The sequence below is a fragment of the Dendrobates tinctorius genome, unplaced genomic scaffold (assembly GCF_039654945.1).
Source record: "Dendrobates tinctorius isolate UK_male_01 unplaced genomic scaffold, ASM3965494v1 ptg000367l, whole genome shotgun sequence".
Lineage (NCBI taxonomy): Eukaryota > Metazoa > Chordata > Amphibia > Anura > Dendrobatidae > Dendrobates > Dendrobates tinctorius.
This window is the reverse complement of record NW_027362033.1, coordinates 3,951,769-3,968,257: the sequence shown is the minus strand read 5'-3', so window position 1 is coordinate 3,968,257 and position 16,489 is coordinate 3,951,769. Positions and strand designations below refer to the sequence as shown.

Sequence of the window (16,489 nt, the reverse complement as noted above, 5' to 3'; positions counted from 1 at the left end):
TGCCATGTGGCCTCCTCCTACCCAGTTCATGCTCTCCTGGGTGGTCCGATATCTCCATCACATACATCTTGAGCCCCAAGTAGCTTTTGCCGATGCTGTAGACTCGAGTGATATTGGGACAGTCCTCGTTAACCTTCTTCATCAGCTGAAAAGACAGAGATTCTACGTCAGACATTGGATACTTGCCGGTTCTGACTTTGGTTGCTGTTGTGATGATAGTCACCTTCCGCATCTCCTTGTAGTTGTGGTGTTTGAACTCCAGCTTGTCGGTCGGCTGCGGTTCTTGTTCCCACATGAAAACAGTGTTCGGATCTGTGTGAAAAAAACACAATCTCATATTAGCTCCGAGTCCTCTCCCCACTCACATCTCCTATGGTAATGGCGCACTGACGCCATAGTTGTGTCTCTCGTTTCGAGATAAATTTATATTGTTCTGAAAGGTTTTACTCCGCATAAATGTCTGACCTTTTCTCTGTAGTTTTTTAAGAAAGTTATATACTTTGCTGATGCTTCTTACCCTAGACAGTTAGAATAAGGCCTCGTATGCGGAAATTCTGGTGGTCTGAGCAAGCGCCTACAAAGTCAGCCAAAGCCAGAAATCTCCAGAGCACAAAAAATCCACTGGCATTCTAAAAAACCACTGCTCTGCTCTTGCGAATTAGTATTTCTACTGACCGGCATCTTTTGAAGCCACGGAGAGGACTACCTCTGGTGCCCACATACTGGTCACCTCACTGTAACTCTCTAGAAGAACCATGGAGTACACCAAAACGTAGTTATGTCTTTCTCACTAGATATTCTCACCAGTCATGTAATTATCAAGATCTTGCTTTTTATCCGAGATATTAAGAAGAAGGAGGCTCTTGTAGATATGTCAGAGATATCTGATGTGATTACTCACCTGGAAGAGGACACCCCATAATCTCAGCTCTCAAGCAAATGGTACCATTCTCAAACCACGTCTGAGGGTTGATCCTGATGTACCGTCCGACCATGGGGGTGGGAAGTTTGTTGAGCACTGGAGTCTCGGGGTCTTTATTGGCTTTAAAAATCTAAGAAAATAAAGATTTGACTTTAACAAGAAGAGGAGACATTAACAGGAAACAGACATGACATTACCAAGAAGGTGACAAGACATTACCAAGGAGAAGACCAGACATTATTATTATTTATTATTATAGCGCCATTTATTCCATGGCGCTTTACATGTGAGGAGGGGTATACATAATAAAAAGGGTGTACAGTAATCTTAAACAATACAAGTCACGACTGGTACAGGAGGAGAGAGGACCCTGCCCGCGAGGGTTCACAATCTACAACGGGATGGGTGAGGATACAGTAGGCGAGGGTAGAGCTGGTCGTGCAGCGGTTTGTTGGATCGGTGGTTGCTGCAGGTTGTAGGCTTGTCAGAAGAGGTCGGTCTTCAGGTTCTTTTTGAAGGTTTCGATGGTAGGTGAGAGTCTGATATGTTGTGTTAAAGAGTTCCAGAGTAGGGGGGATGCGCGGTAGAAATCTTGTATGCGATTGTGGGAAGAGGATATAAGAGGCGAGTAGAGAAGGAGATTCGGAGGTTGCGTGTAGGTACTGTAAGTACCGGGAGACGAGGTCACAGATGTATGGAGGACACAGGTTTTGGATGGCTTTGTATGTCATGGTTAGGGTTTTGAACTGGAGTCTTTGGGTAATGGGGAGCCACTGCAGGGATTGACAGAGGGGAGAGGCCGGGGAATAGCAGGGGAACAGGTGGATTAGTTGGGCAGCAGAGTTCAGAATGTATTGGAGGGGTGTGAGAGTGTTAGAGGGGAGGCCACAGAGCAGGAGGTTGCAGTAGTCAAGGCGGCAGATGATGAGGGCATTGACTAGGGTTTTTGCAGATTCTTGGTTGAGGAATGTACGGATCCGTGAAATGTTTTTGAGTTGAAGTCGGCAGGAAGTGGAAAGGGCTTGTATATGTGGTTTGAAAGAGAGATCAGTGTCAAGGATAACCCCGAGGCAGCGAGCTTGTGGCACTGGAGAGTGTGGGCAGACGTTTACTTTAATGGATAGGTCCGTTAGGGGGGGTCGAGTGAGATGGGAGAAAGATGATGAATTCTGTTTTGTCCATATTAAGTTTTAGAAATCTAGTGGAGAAGGATGAAATAGTGGACAGACATTGAGGGATTCTGGTTAGTAGGGCGGTGATATCTGGTCCAGAGATGTAGATCTGTGTGTCATCAGCATAGAGCATAGGTAGGAAGGAAGGATCATCCCCGTGCTGCCGCAAGAAGAAGTCCAAAAATTGTAGAGGTTTCAGCGTGGTTTATTCTACACGTTTCAGGGTTCAGGTGACCCCTTCATCAGGACATACCACAAATACTACCTAAGTGTATGCTTCAACCAGGTCCTGCACTGACCTGTGGATCTGCAGCAGCCGCCATTAATATATGTCTTTCCTTCACTCTCACCAGGTGAGTAGTTCTCTTGGTGGGCAACTCTGTGTAACGTTTGATAAGACCCTATTTGCGCTTTTGTGTCTCCCTCTTTTCTCTCATCAGCATAGAGGTGATACTGAAAGCCGTGAGATTCTTTGAGCTATCCGAGGCCGAAGGTGTAAATGAAGAAGAGCAGGGGCCCTAGGACTGAACCTTGCGAGACTCCGACAGATAGGGGGCGAGGTGAGGAGGTGGTGCGCAAGGAGGAGACGCTGAATGTCCGGTCTGTTAAGTATAACGAGATCTAAGATGGGCCAAGTCTGTGATGCCAAGAGATGAGAGGGTCTGTAGTAATAGGGAGTGGTGCACGGTGTCAAAGGAAGAGGACAGGTCCAGGAGGATGAGGACAGATTAGTGTCGCTTGGCCTTGGCGGTTGATAGGTCATTGGTGACCTTAGTTAGGGCAGTTTCAGTGGATTAGTGCAGCCGGAGGCCAGATTGAAAACTACCAAAAAGAAGATGAGACGTTGACAAGAAAAAGGCAACACATTATCAAGAATATTGGGATATTACAAAGAGAAGATGACTTATTGCCAAAAAGAAGACAAGACATTGCCAAGAAGAAGATGAGACATTACCAACAAGAAGAGAATGTGATATTACCAAGTCAAGATATTACCAAGAAGATTAGATTATCAAGAAGAAAATGAGATATTACTATGAAAAAGATAAGACATTGAAAAGAAGGTGAGACATTACTAAGAAGAGGAATAGATGTTACCAAGAAGACAAAACATTACCAACAAGATGAGATATTATGAAGATTAGACATTATCAAAAAGAAGATGATGAGCTATAACCAAGAGGAAGACTAGATATTACCAAGAAGAAGAGACATTGACAAGAAGAGGATGAGACGTTTCCACAAAGATGAGACATTGACAAGTTGTTCATTACAAGGTCATATCATCTTTGTGCTATGGAAAGACATTTGTTGTAAGTCTCTAAATCAAGTTGATTTCAGCAAAAATGAAAAAGCACGGCGTGATGACAGGTTTTGTAGGACTTTTATGGTATGTGCACTGTGAAGAAACTAGTTTGTATCTTAATTTCCCAGACAACCATGTTTTTGCAAACCAAGAAGAATTGACTTTTTATCTGTATATTGGCTTGTGGATTTACAGTAAGTGTTTATGTCTGGTGGGTCAAGAAGACAGACTTGCATACTGTGGGGATGTGACTCGCTCAGGTGCAGCGGGAGACAATCAGGAGACCGGTTCTTCCAAAGTTCATGAGGTTTATTTCTGTCATAAACCATAAAACAGCGTATCACCAAAAATAGCCTCTAGCTTAGGCAAACAAAACATAAACCTTCGTGGTTGCAGACTCAGACCGTGAGTCTCAGCACATGCTGGGAGGTGTAGTCCTCCCCACATACAGCTCCCTGGTTCAGGAGCAGGTCACATTATAAGGCTGTAGCCACACCCACGTTCCCAGCAGCTGACTGGTCACATGACTGTGACCTCACCACAGGTCCTTCAAACAAAAACAATAACAATATCTGGTATGCTTTACTTCTGCCTTACATTATGGAGATAAGCCATTTATGAGACACATATCTCCCATCAATTACACGACCCTTAGCCCTGCCACATACCTCCCCCCTCTGCCTAAAGCCGTGGGGCTTGGCACTTTCACCTACCAGGCAAGGGATTCTGGAGAGGGCATCGGCATTCCCATGTAGCTTCCCGGCCCTATGCTCTATATGGAAACTGAAGTCTTGTAGGGCTAAGAACCAGCGGGTGACCCTAGCATTCTTGCCCTTGGTTTCCCTCATCCACCTGAGTGGGGCATGGTCGGATATTAACCTAAACTTCCGTCCCACCAGGTAGTACCGTAATGTGTCCACTGCCCATTTTATGGCCAAACACTCCTTCTCTACAACTGAGTAATTTCTCTCACAAGAAGTCAACTTCCTACTCAAGTAGAGAACAGGATGCTCCTCCCCACGTATCTCTTGGGAAAGGACAGCTCCTACCCCGACATCTGAGGCATCTGTCTGGAGGACAAATTCACGTTTAAAGTCTGGGGCCACCAAAACGGGCTGCTTACAAAGAGCTCCCTTCATTTCTTGGAAGGCTGACTCTGCTTCTTCGGACCAGCTGACCATCACTGACTTTGTCCCTTTAAGCAGATCAGTTAGAGGTGCAGCCATTGTGGCGAAGTTTGGGATAAACCTCCTGTAATATCCCACAATCCCCAGGAAGGCTTTAACTTGCTTCTTTGACAGAGGTCTCGGCAATGTTTGAATTGCCTCCACTTTATTGATTTGGGGTTTGATCTCACCACGCCCCACTACATATCCGAGGTACTTGGCTTCTTCTCTCCCCAAGGCACACTTCTTCGGGTTTATTGTAAACCCCGCCTCTCTTAGAGCGTCAAACACTGCTTGGACCTTTTCCAGGTGAGTCTCCCAGTCCGGGGTAAAGATGACGATATCATCCAGGTATGCGGCAGCGTATAGCTTATGAGGTGCAAGGATTCTATCCATCGCCCTCTGGAAGGTTGCTGGAGCTCCCTGTAGGCCAAACGGCATCCGGACATACTGGAAGCACCCGTCTGGTGTGGAGAATGCCGTCTTCTCCTTGGCTTCCTGTGCCATGGGGATCTGCCAATATCCCTTGGTCAGATCCAAAGTGGTTATGTACCTGGCAGGTCCAAGTCTCTCGATGAGCTCATCAACGCGTGGCATGGGATAAGCGTCGAACTTGGAGACCTCATTCAGCTTCCGGTAATCGTTGCAGAACCTCCATTCACCATCAGGTTTTGGGACCAGGACAATCGGGCTCGACCAGCCGCTCTTGGATTCCTCAATGACCCCGAGCTTCAACATACGCTGCACCTCCTTGGAGATTACCTCTCGCCGGGCCTCAGGAATACAATATGGTTTCACGTTCACCCGCACATGTGGCTCGGTCAGAATTTCGTGCTCCACCACCTTCGTGCACCCCGGCAACTCTGAGAACAGGTCGCGGTTTTTCTGGAGTAACTCCCGGCACTGCTGCTTCTGGGCCTTCGATAGAGTCTCCGCTATGGTAACGGCTCCAACCTCCCCTTCTAGGTTGCCCAGCAAGCACGGAGTTACCGCTGGCTCTCTATCTTGCCACGGCTTGATAAGGTTAACATGGTAAACCTGGTATGGCTTCCGTCTTCCGGGTTGGTGGATCTTGTAGTTTACGTCTCCCAGTTTCTCCACCACCTCATATGGCCCTTGCCACTTGGCCAAGAACTTACTTTCCACCGTCGGTATTAGCACGTGAACTCGGTCTCCCGGATTGAACTGCCTCACTCTGGCTGACCGGTTGTAGACCCTGGCCTGAGCCTCTTGTGCCTGGCAGAGATGTTCTTTAACAATGGGCATCACCTTCGCAACCCTCTGCTGCATCAGTGCCACATGCTCAATGACGCTTCTGTGGGGCGTGACTTCGGCTTCCCAGGTTTCCTTGGCTATATCTAGGAGACCTCGCGGATGCCGGCCGTACAGAAGCTCGAAGGGGGAGAACCCCGTGGAGGCCTGGGGAACTTCACGGATAGAAAACAGTAAATACGGTAAGAGACAATCCCAGTCTCTACCATCTTCCTCTATGACTTTTCTCAGCATGCTCTTCAGGGTCTTGTTAAACCTCTCAACAAGGCCATCTGACTGTGGATGGTACACTGAAGTCCTCAGCTGGGAAACTTGCAAGACTCTGCACAATTCTCTCATCACCTTGCTCATAAAAGGTGTCCCCTGGTCGGTCAGGATCTCCTTCGGCAAACCCGTCCGGGAAAACACATGGACCAGCTCACGGGCTATACTCTTCGCAGAGGAGTTTCTCAGGGGAATGGCCTCAGGATAGCGTGTGGCATAGTCCAGGATGACTAATATATACTGATGGCCCTGAGCTGATTTAACTAAGGGACCGACCAAGTCCATGGCAATTCTCTCAAATGGCACCTCAATAATGGGCAGTGGCACAAGAGGGTTCCGAAAATGAGATGTGGGGGCAGTTAACTGACATGTCGGGCAGGACCTGCAATAGTTTACTATTTCCCGGTGACACCCAGGCCAATAGAACCTCTGTACAATCCGTTCCTGGGTTTTTTCCACCCCCAGGTGTCCCCCCAAGATGTGTGAATGGGCCATGTCCAACACTTTTCGTCTATAGGGGCCTGGTACTATTAACTGCTCTGCCACCTCCTCCCTTATTTTCGTGACCCGGTACAACAATTCCCCACTCAACATAAAATGGGGAAACCTTGTGTCTGCTCCCGGCTCTTGTGCAACCCCATTAATGACGGTGACATTGTTAAAGGCTTCCCTTAGTGTGGGGTCCCTATGTTGGGCAGTCCCAAAATTCTCCCCGGCCACCCCTAACTCCGGGATGTCAGGTACAGGGGACCCTTCCTCTTCATCCCCAACAAGGACACATAAAGGGAACTCGTCTGCCTCTGGTGGTGGCGATACCTCAGTGGGGTGGATTGGTTCCCTGCTCTTGCTAGCACACTCAGAACCCATCCCCCACAGATCCCAAAACAGACAGAAATCCCGGCCAATAATTATGGGATGCAACAAGTCTCGAACAACGCCAACTTCATGCGACTCGGTGCCATGCGCCGTTTCAATCTTCACCCTAGCCATAGGGTAGTCCTTTGCATCGCCATGTATGCACCGAACACCAATCTTTTTACCCGGGAGTATGTTTAGAGGAAAACTGGCCCTCACAAGGGTCACCAAGCTCCCGGAGTCCAGAAGCGCCATTACTGCTCGACCGTTCACCTTCACGGGACACGCTTGTGGCCCCTTGTTAGGTAGCGAGTTCACATTGCAAGCTGGATATGCGTAGTATGAACTACGGCGTCCCATGCTGCAGTCCATCTGCTCGGTGGTCTGGGGACAACGGGCCGCTATATGTCCTGGCCCATGACACTTCCAGCAAATAACACCCGAGGGGACCTTGGGCACCGCCTCCCCCGCCCCTTTTGACCTTGGACGCACCACCCCTTTTTGTGACTCCGCCCCCTGCTGGGACCCCCAATATGGAATGGGCTGCTTCCCCAAGGAACCTTCCATCCCTTGGTATCTCTCGACCAGCCCAACCAGTTCATCAGCATTTTGGGGATCACCCTGGGCAACCCAAGTCTGTAGAGGTCTCGGCAGAGAATGCACAAACCGATCCATCACAACTCGCTCTACCATCTGTGCAGGGGAAGCCGACTCTGGCTGCAGCCATTTCTGGACCAGGTGCAACAGGTCAAACATTTGGGAGCGCGGGGGTTTGTCCCGGTGATAGGCCCAGCGATGAACTCGCTGTGCCCTGGTAGTCATTGTTACCCCCAAGCGTGCGAGAATTTCCGCTTTTAATTTGGGATACTCTCTGGCATCTTGTACCGTCAGGTCAAAGTACGCCTTCTGAGGCTCCCCCGTTAGGTAAGGGGCCAGTACCTCCGCCCACCGCTCTGGCTGAAGTTTTTCCCTCTCAGCCACCCTCTCAAACACCGTCAGGAAGGCTTCCACATCATCCTCAGGGCTCATTTTTTGTAATGCGCGTCTTAACGCCTTCTCGACGTCGGTGGCATCAGCCCGACCTGGGGTTGGGGCGCTCGTCCTGCCCTCCTGGATGGCGGTTGCCAGAAGCTGCATCTGCTGCCGTTGTTCCTGCTGGCTCTGCTGGAACTGCTGCCGCTGCTCCTGCTGGCCTTGCTGGATCTGCTGTAACAACAGCTTGTTGGTTTCCTGCTGCAGTGCCTGGGACTGGACCAGGTGTTTCATGAGGTCCTCCATGATTCCAGGCAATGCTTGTTGCCCCGCTGCAAACTTCACCCAGGACATGCAGCAACTGTCTCATAGAATCATAGAATTGTAGAGTTGGAAGGGACCTCCTGGGCCATCTGGTCCAACCCCCTGCTCAAAGCAGGATTCACTAAATCATCCCAGTCAGATCTCAAGTCTCTGCTGGGACCGCTGCCCGCACGTGTACCACCAATTGTGGGGATGTGACTCGCTCAGGTGCAGCGGGAGACAATCAGGAGACCGGTTCTTCCAAAGTTCATGAGGTTTATTTCTGTCATAAACCATAAAACAGCGTATCACCAAAAATAGCCTCTAGCTTAGGCAAACAAAACATAAACCTTCGTGGTTGCAGACTCAGACCGCGAGTCTCAGCACATGCTGGGAGGTGTAGTCCTCCCCACATACAGCTCCCTGGTTCAGGAGCAGGCCACATTATAAGGCTGTAGCCACACCCACGTTCCCAGCAGCGGACTGGTCACATGACTGTGACCTCACCACAGGTCCTTCAAACAAAAACAATAACAATATCTGGTATGCTTTACTTCTGCCTTACATTATGGAGATAAGCCATTTATGAGACACATATCTCCCATCAATTACACGACCCTTAGCCCTGCCACAATACCATTTAACATACTGTGTAAGCCTGTAATGTTTATCGTTGTTTATTATGCGCTGATATGCTAATTGTGTATTGTATTTATAACCAGTTTGTTGACTTTGAAGGTAAATAGGGAAAGGCTGTGAGGGTGGACTGAAGGACACTGGGTAAATCTAAAACTAGATCACCTGCCTCAGGTATAAAAGAGACTTCTTTTCTTCTGGTTGGTGTCACTCTTCAGGATCTCAGCTCAGGGTACTTCGGACTCAGCTGAAAGCACACAGGACTGCTCTCGGTTATCACCCTATGCTGGTCGTTACCTCCTCTCTGCGTTCGTATCACAGGTGGAGTAGCGACCCTGGGAGCTCGGACATAACATCTACCATTATCCTGGTGAGTCAGCGGAAGGGTTAGGCCCTGTAATGGGAACCATCTTAGGGTAATTGCTGGGATTGTTCTGTTTGCTGTTGGGTGTTGTGGTTCAATAAAGTTTGGCCACCCTGTTTTACCCTAACCCTGTGTTGTCTGTGTAGTGTATTGCCTCCCGGGAGATAGAGCGGGCGATCAGTGGGATGAGCTCTGGTCCATGCAGTCTTGCTAAAGGCAGCCGGGCGAGCGGACGAGAGCACCCACTGACCCCGTTTCTCCACAGCACACAATGCATTTTCCAACAGGTACGCTCCAAAATCTGCCTGAAAAACACAAACTGAAAAGCTCCAAAGAATGAGCATGTGTATTTCTATATAAACGTGACTCACTTTTCATATATTCCGTCTTTGAGTATTTTAAACCATTTCACGTGACCAAAGACGCCAAATGGTTTACAGATGTAACCTGACCCTTCTTCAGGAGAATTCTTCTCTGAAGATGCTCTATACTTTACAATACAAGTCAGTGAGATGATTCATAAAAGCTCCAACAGCCAAAAACAACAAGAAAAGTGCTCAGGATACGACCAAAAAAAAAAATGCAAAAAATAAGACACCATGAAAAAAAGCTGGCATTTCCTGACGCATCTTCCGGCAGGTTCGGCCACCTGAAAAAAATGTCATGTGCAGCACCCAACCTTAGTGACTGGTCCAGAGACGGTCACTGTGGAGTCTTTTTCTGAGTGATGTTATGATCCCTGGTCTCAAGCGCAATTACATAAAACGACCCGGCCTCAAACAATGATCCCAGAATGAATAAGGTGAGTAGGTTATGGCGGAACTAACTGGGTCACAACTTTTTAGATGTGAAATTTGCCATGAAACTAAGGACATACCACATCACGCAATGCTTGGAAAGTAGTGGGTCTATGGTCGGGCACTGCCCTCTTCGTTGTAACTCTCTGACCATTCCCCCTCACTGATGCCTGATATAATGGGTAAAGGGGCTACAGACGAGGGGGCCGTACGGCTCCAGGGCAGATATAGGACCCTGATGAATAAAGGTCCTTCAAGCTAATCCTCTCAGAGGTCCAATCCTGTGGTCAGTGCCGATGGCGACCACACACCTCATAAACTCCACTTTCCAGATGACCATTTTGCTCAAAAACAAAAATGTAACTAAAAAAAATTCAACTCAAGAAGGAAAATAAGGACGCGGCTCCCCCCACACTATACGTCCACAATCGGAGTGACCGTCAAGGACCCCGGTTCTGCTGATCCCCAGAGTCGACCAGTGATGTTCACTGTTGGTTGCCATTCTCTACATGAAGACATTGCCCAATGTTCCCGGACAACCTAATTATATCCGGATATTGGATGAGCAGAGTTAAGTTAGGGACGTTTTCCGTGTAGGACCCCAGGAACGATGGCTGACGGCTGATATTTTACTTTGAAATCCAGACAGGCCGGATGCACAGGGTTAATGTTTCCCAGCTCGCTCCCGTCCAAAATCAGCACGAGACCAAATACTTTTTTGGCTGCTATACAATTTTCATTCCAGGAACGGGAAATATTCCAAAGAAAGTACCACAGAGAGGAGCCGCCAAAACCAGAGCAAACATGTGCCGAGAGGGATTAATAAGCCAGGACCTGAGTGGCGTCCTCTGCGAGGGGCTCCGGACCAACACACAACCTGACTCGCCTCATCTGCTGACTTCAAGAGACACGAAGCGGTCTACACATAGGAGAGGTCTCCTTACTAATACGTGTTGTGCAGTCCTGCAGTGCAAAGAATGGAGGCTTTTATGTCCGACTTTTCTAGTGAAAGGTTTACGAGGAGACGTGACATCACAAGATCCGTCTCTCTAAATCTTCAGGTCTATAAATATTTTATTGCTTCTTGTAATGGAGTCCTGGAAAGGACCTTGGCCGAGTGGGACCTGGCGCGGGCCCAGTGGCCGACTCGCTGAATATTACATGCTGTGTGCTGGTGTCATGGCGTAGTAGTTACAGGGTTTCTACGTGTTACATGTTATAGACTTTCTGCTTTTGTGTAATCGCAGAATTTGGGGCGGTGGGGAAAGACAAAGCGTGCGCACAGGAGCCATGGACACAGGGCTGAATATTCCGGCCCTCCACCATCCTGCATGTCTAGGGTCCAACAGAGCTTGGGGCCGTATCATACTGGGGTCATCCTGTAGAGGCCACCAACCCTCTACCATAGGCCCATGGCCTCCGCTACTATGTGGGCCGTGTGCTCCTCCATAATCCACAGGATCATCCATAAGGAATTGGTCATGAATGGAAGAGAAGATAAGGACCTCCTTCATAGTGGCATGATGGGCTGTGATGTACGAACCACAAATCCCAGTAGGAACCTGACCCTTCTACCTCTTATGGGTCCACATTGAGTGAGATGGCTGCACATCCCAGTACGGCAGGTGCCGGAGGCGTCAGTACGTAGCAATGAATGGGACACTGGTTGGTGTCAGTGCGACTGTCCCTTCTTTCTCAGGAAAAGTAGGGTCTCAGAGGTCGGACCACCACTGGTCATAAATTGATGACATAATTGGGGCCCCCTCCTCTTTAATAGTAAAGGCCAGCACATCAATACATTCCATAAAGTTCAATGGGTGCAGGGAAATGGTCATAACCCCAACAGGGCCTCTCCGTTATCAGCCGATCAGGGGGCAACACAGGATCCCCACAACCAGGTAATTATCGGTGGACCTCCACGCTGGAGGTACGGGGTCCTAACATTGTAACCTGCTTTTGTCTTTGTGCTGATCAGTTGTGGGCTTCGTGCAGAAATGATCATCCCCTATCCTGGTGACCATACTTTCTGTACCATGAGAGGTGCCATCGCCCCTTTGTGGAGAACATTGTGCACCATATTCAGGGGCTCCAGTCTCCAGACATGACAAGCATTATGCCAGAGTGTATGTATACGGGACCGTCTGCCTACGCCGGGTATCCTGTCTGTATATACGGAACCGTCTGCCTACGCCGGGTATCCTGTCTGTGTATACGGGACCGTCTGCCTACGCCAGGTATCCTGTCTGTGTATAGGGGGCCGTCTGCCCACGTCGGGTATCCTGTCTGTGTGGGGAGGAGGACTCCCGTAAAGTATCTGGACCGGAACCAAGGGGATCGCCATCTGGGTTCCTGAAGAAACGGGACCAGGGGGCCAACGAAGGAAAGCGGGTGACTAGAGGTAACAGGGCAGCAGGGGGCGGGGCTAGGGGAAAAGGATCAGGGAGCGCACTGAGAGTTCAGTGGACAGAAAGGCTGACAGGAGAGGAGAGACCATGGAAGATAGAGAGAGCGGGTTGGTCAGACGTTGATCAGCGGGGAGATCGTCAGTGGTCTGTGGAGGGTAAGCGGCAAACTGCCCGACAAGAGGCTTGTGCTTCACCCCAACCCTGGGCTACTCTCCGTCCACGGTCGGCCGCAGCCGTTACCGCTGTCCCTCGCTCTGGTGCAGCTGGTCCGCGACCCCTAGCCACTGCTGTCACGACACACCAGCCCGCTGCAGCGACCTGGACACTGCTTCCCTGCCTCAGCCCGTGGCTGTGGCCCCTTCATCACCGGCCACAGCGGGAGTCATCTCGCCACAGTCGGCAGTTGAGGCCTACTCCCCGCCTACAGAGGGACCCTTAGCATAGGCCTGCCAACAGTCACTATTGCAAACTGCGTCACAATCCCGCTTTAAGAGAGAAGCCTGACAAGACTTTCTGAAAGGCCGACCCCGCCGTGTTGACAGGGGGTTATCTCTACAAAGGAACACTCCAGGGCCTGTTGTGCCCCGACAGCCCAGATCCTTCAGGGCCTGTTGTGCCCCCAGCTTCTGGAACACTCCAGGGCCTGTTGTGACCTGACAGCCAAGATCCTTCAGGGCCTGTTGTGCCCCCAGCTTCTGGATTACTCCAGGGCCTGTTGTGCTCCGATAGCCAAGATCCTTCAGGGCCTGTTGTGCCCCCAGCTTTTGGGTTACTCCAGGGCTTGTTGTGCCCCGACAGCCCAGATCCTTCAGGGCCTGTTGTGCCCCCAGCTTCCGGATTACTACTGGGCCTGTTGCGCCCCAACAGCACCGATCCTTCAGGGCTTGTTTTGCCCCAACTCCTTTTGGATACTGAGACACCTAAGATCACTGCCATCCTTCAGTAGCTGGGCCTAGCGGTTGCGACGTCAAAGCAGACACATCAGTGACGTCAAAACCGCCGCAACAGAGACTTCGAAGCAGACCCGCCAGTGACACCAAAGGACGACCGGAAGGATAAGTTGACTTTAGGAAATAAGTACTCATAGTTGACCGTACGTGGCCTATATTAGCCGGCCCTGCCGGGTTAGTCGTAGTCTCGATAAGAAAAGTATTGTTATTGTTGTTGAGTCCCTGCGTGGACAAATAAGTGTTACCCCTTTTTGGTTGCTCAGCATAGCCCTAGCGGCTCCAGTTCATAAACGTTGCTTTCCAAAAATCATACTCAGTCTCGTGTCTCGTCACTGCATCCTAAGAACCTGTTTGTACCTACATCTGTGTATACGGGACCGTCTGCACACACCGGGTAACCTGTCTGTGTGTACCGGACCGTCCGCCCACGTCGGGTATCCTGTCTGTGTATACAGGACCGTCCACCTCTGGCCGGGTATCCTGTCTGTGTATACAGAACCATCCGCCCCACGCCGGGTATCCTGTCTGTGTATATGGGACCATCCGCCCCACGCCGGGTATCCTGTCTGTGTATATGGGACCGTCCGCCCCACGCCGGGTATCCTGTCTGTGTATACAGGACCGTCCACCTCTGGCCGGGTATCCTGTCTGTGTATACAGAACCATCCGCCCCACGTCGGGTATCCTGTCTGGGTATACGGGACCATCCGCCCCACGCCGGGTATTTTGTCTGTGTATACAGGACCGTCCACCTCTGGCCGGGTATCCCATCTGTGTATACGGGACTGTCCGCCCCACGCCGGGTATTCTGTCTGTGTATACGGGACCGTCCATCCCACGCCGGGTATCCTGTCTGTGTATACGGGACCGTCCGCCCCACGTCGGGTATCCTGTCTGTGTATATGGGACTGTCCGCCCCACGCCGGGTATCCTGTCTGTGTATACGGGACCGTCCGCCCCACGCCGGGTATTCTGTCTGTGTATACGGGACCGTCCGCCCCACGTCAGGTATCCTGTCTGTGTATATGGGACTGTCCGCCCCACGCTGGGTATCCTGTCTGTGTATACGGGACCGTCCTCCCCACGCCGGGTATTCTGTCTGTGTATACGGGACCGTCCGCCCCACGCCGAGTATCCTGTCTGTGCATACGGGACCGTCCGCCTATGCCAGGTATTCTGTCTGTGTATATAGGACTGTCCGCCCCACGCCGGGAGTCCTGTCTGTGTATACGGGACCGAACGCCTACGCTGGGTATCCTGTCTGTGTATATGGGACCGTCCGCCCCACGCCGGGTATCCTGTCTGTGTATACGGGACCGTCTGCCCATGCCGGGTATCCTGTCTGTGTATACGGGACCATCCACCCCACGCCGGGTATCCTGTCTGTGCATACGGGACCGTCTGCCCATGCCGGGTATCCTGTCTGTGTATACGGGACCATCCGCCCCACGCCGGGTATCCTGTCTGTGCATACGGGACCGTCCGCCTCAGGCCGGGTATCCTGTCTGTGCATACGGGACCGTCTGCCTCAGGCCGGGTATCCTGTGTGTATACGCAACCGTCCGCCTCACACCGGGTATTTTGTCTGTGTATACAGGACCGTCCACCTCTGGCCCGGTATCCTGTCTGTGTATACGGGACCGTCCGCCCCACGCCGGGTATTCTGTCTGTGTATACGGGACCGTCCGCCCCACGCCGGGTATCCTGTCTGTGTATACGGGACCGTCCGCCCCACGTCGGGTATCCTGTCTGTGTATACGGGACCGTCCGCCCCACGCCGGGTATCCTGTCTGTGTATACGGGACCATCCGCCCCACGCCGGGTATCCTGTGTGTATATGGGACTGTCCGCCCCACGCCGGGAGTCCTGTCTGTGTATACGGGACCGAACGCCTACGCTGGGTATCCTGTCTGTGTATATGGGACCGTCCGCCCCACGCCGAGTATCCTGTCTGTGTATACGGGACCGTCCGCCCCACGCCGGGTATCCTATCTGTGTATATGGGACCGTCCGCCCCACGACGGGTATCCTATCTGTGTATATGGGACTGTCCGCCCCACGCCGGGTATCCTGTCTGTGTATATGGGACCGTCCGCCCCACGCCGGGTATTCTGTCTGTGTATACGGGACCGTCCACCTACACTGGGTATCCTGTCTGTGTATACGGGACCGTCCGCCCATGCCGGGTATCCTGTGTGTATATGGGACTGTCCGCCCCACGCTGGGTATCCTGTCTGTGTATATGGGACCGTCCGCCCCACGCCGGGTATCCTGTCTGTGTATACGGGACCATCCGCCCCACGCCGAGTATCCTGTCTGTGTATACGGGACCATCCGCCCCACGCCGGGTATCCTGTCTGTGTATACGGGACCATCCGCCCCACGCCGGGTATCCTGTCTGTGTATACGGGACCATCCGCCCCACGCCGGGTATCCTGTGTGTATATGGGACTGTCCGCCCCACGCCGGGTATCCTGTGTGTATATGGGACTGTCCGCCCCACGCCGGGAGTCCTGTCTGTGTATACGGGACCGAACGCCTACGCTGGGTATCCTGTCTGTGTATATGGGACCGTCCGCCCCACGCCGAGTATCCTGTCTGTGTATACGGGACCGTCCGCGCCACGCCGGGTATCCTATCTGTGTATATGGGACCGTCCGCCCCACGACGGGTATCCTATCTGTGTATATGGGACTGTCCGCCCCACGCCGGGTATCCTGTCTGTGTATACGGGACCGTCCGCCCCACGCCGGGTATCCTATCTGTGTATATGGGACTGTCCGCCCCACGCCGGGTATCCTGTCTGTGTATATGGGACCGTCCGCCCCACGCCGGGTATTCTGTCTGTGTATACGGGACCGTCCGCCCCACGCCGGGTATCCTGTCTGTGTATACGGGACCGTCCGCCCCACGCCGGGTATCCTATCTGTGTATATGGGACCGTCCGCCCCACGATGGGTATCCTATCTGTGTATATGGGACTGTCCGCCCCACGCCGGGTATCCTGTCTGTGTATATGGGACCGTCCGCCCCACGCCGGGTATTCTGTCTGTGTATACGGGACCGTCCACCTACACTGGGTATCCTGTCTGTGTATACGGGACC

The 16,489-nt window shown here is 51.6% G+C and overlaps 1 protein-coding gene across 3 annotated transcripts in view; it reads right to left on the bottom strand.

The window, feature by feature from the left end:
• The window catches only part of CPXM1 (carboxypeptidase X, M14 family member 1), a 153,370-nt gene that overhangs the window by 6,177 nt on the left and 130,704 nt on the right, over positions 1-16,489 (bottom strand). For all 3 annotated transcript variants that reach the window (XM_073562826.1, XM_073562827.1, XM_073562828.1), the window contains 3 exons: positions 902-1,052; positions 224-312; positions 22-145 (listed from right to left, as the gene is read on the bottom strand). In XM_073562826.1, the coding sequence (XP_073418927.1) occupies positions 22-145; positions 224-312; positions 902-1,052 (364 nt within the window). The remainder of the gene's footprint in view (positions 1-21; positions 146-223; positions 313-901; positions 1,053-16,489) is intronic.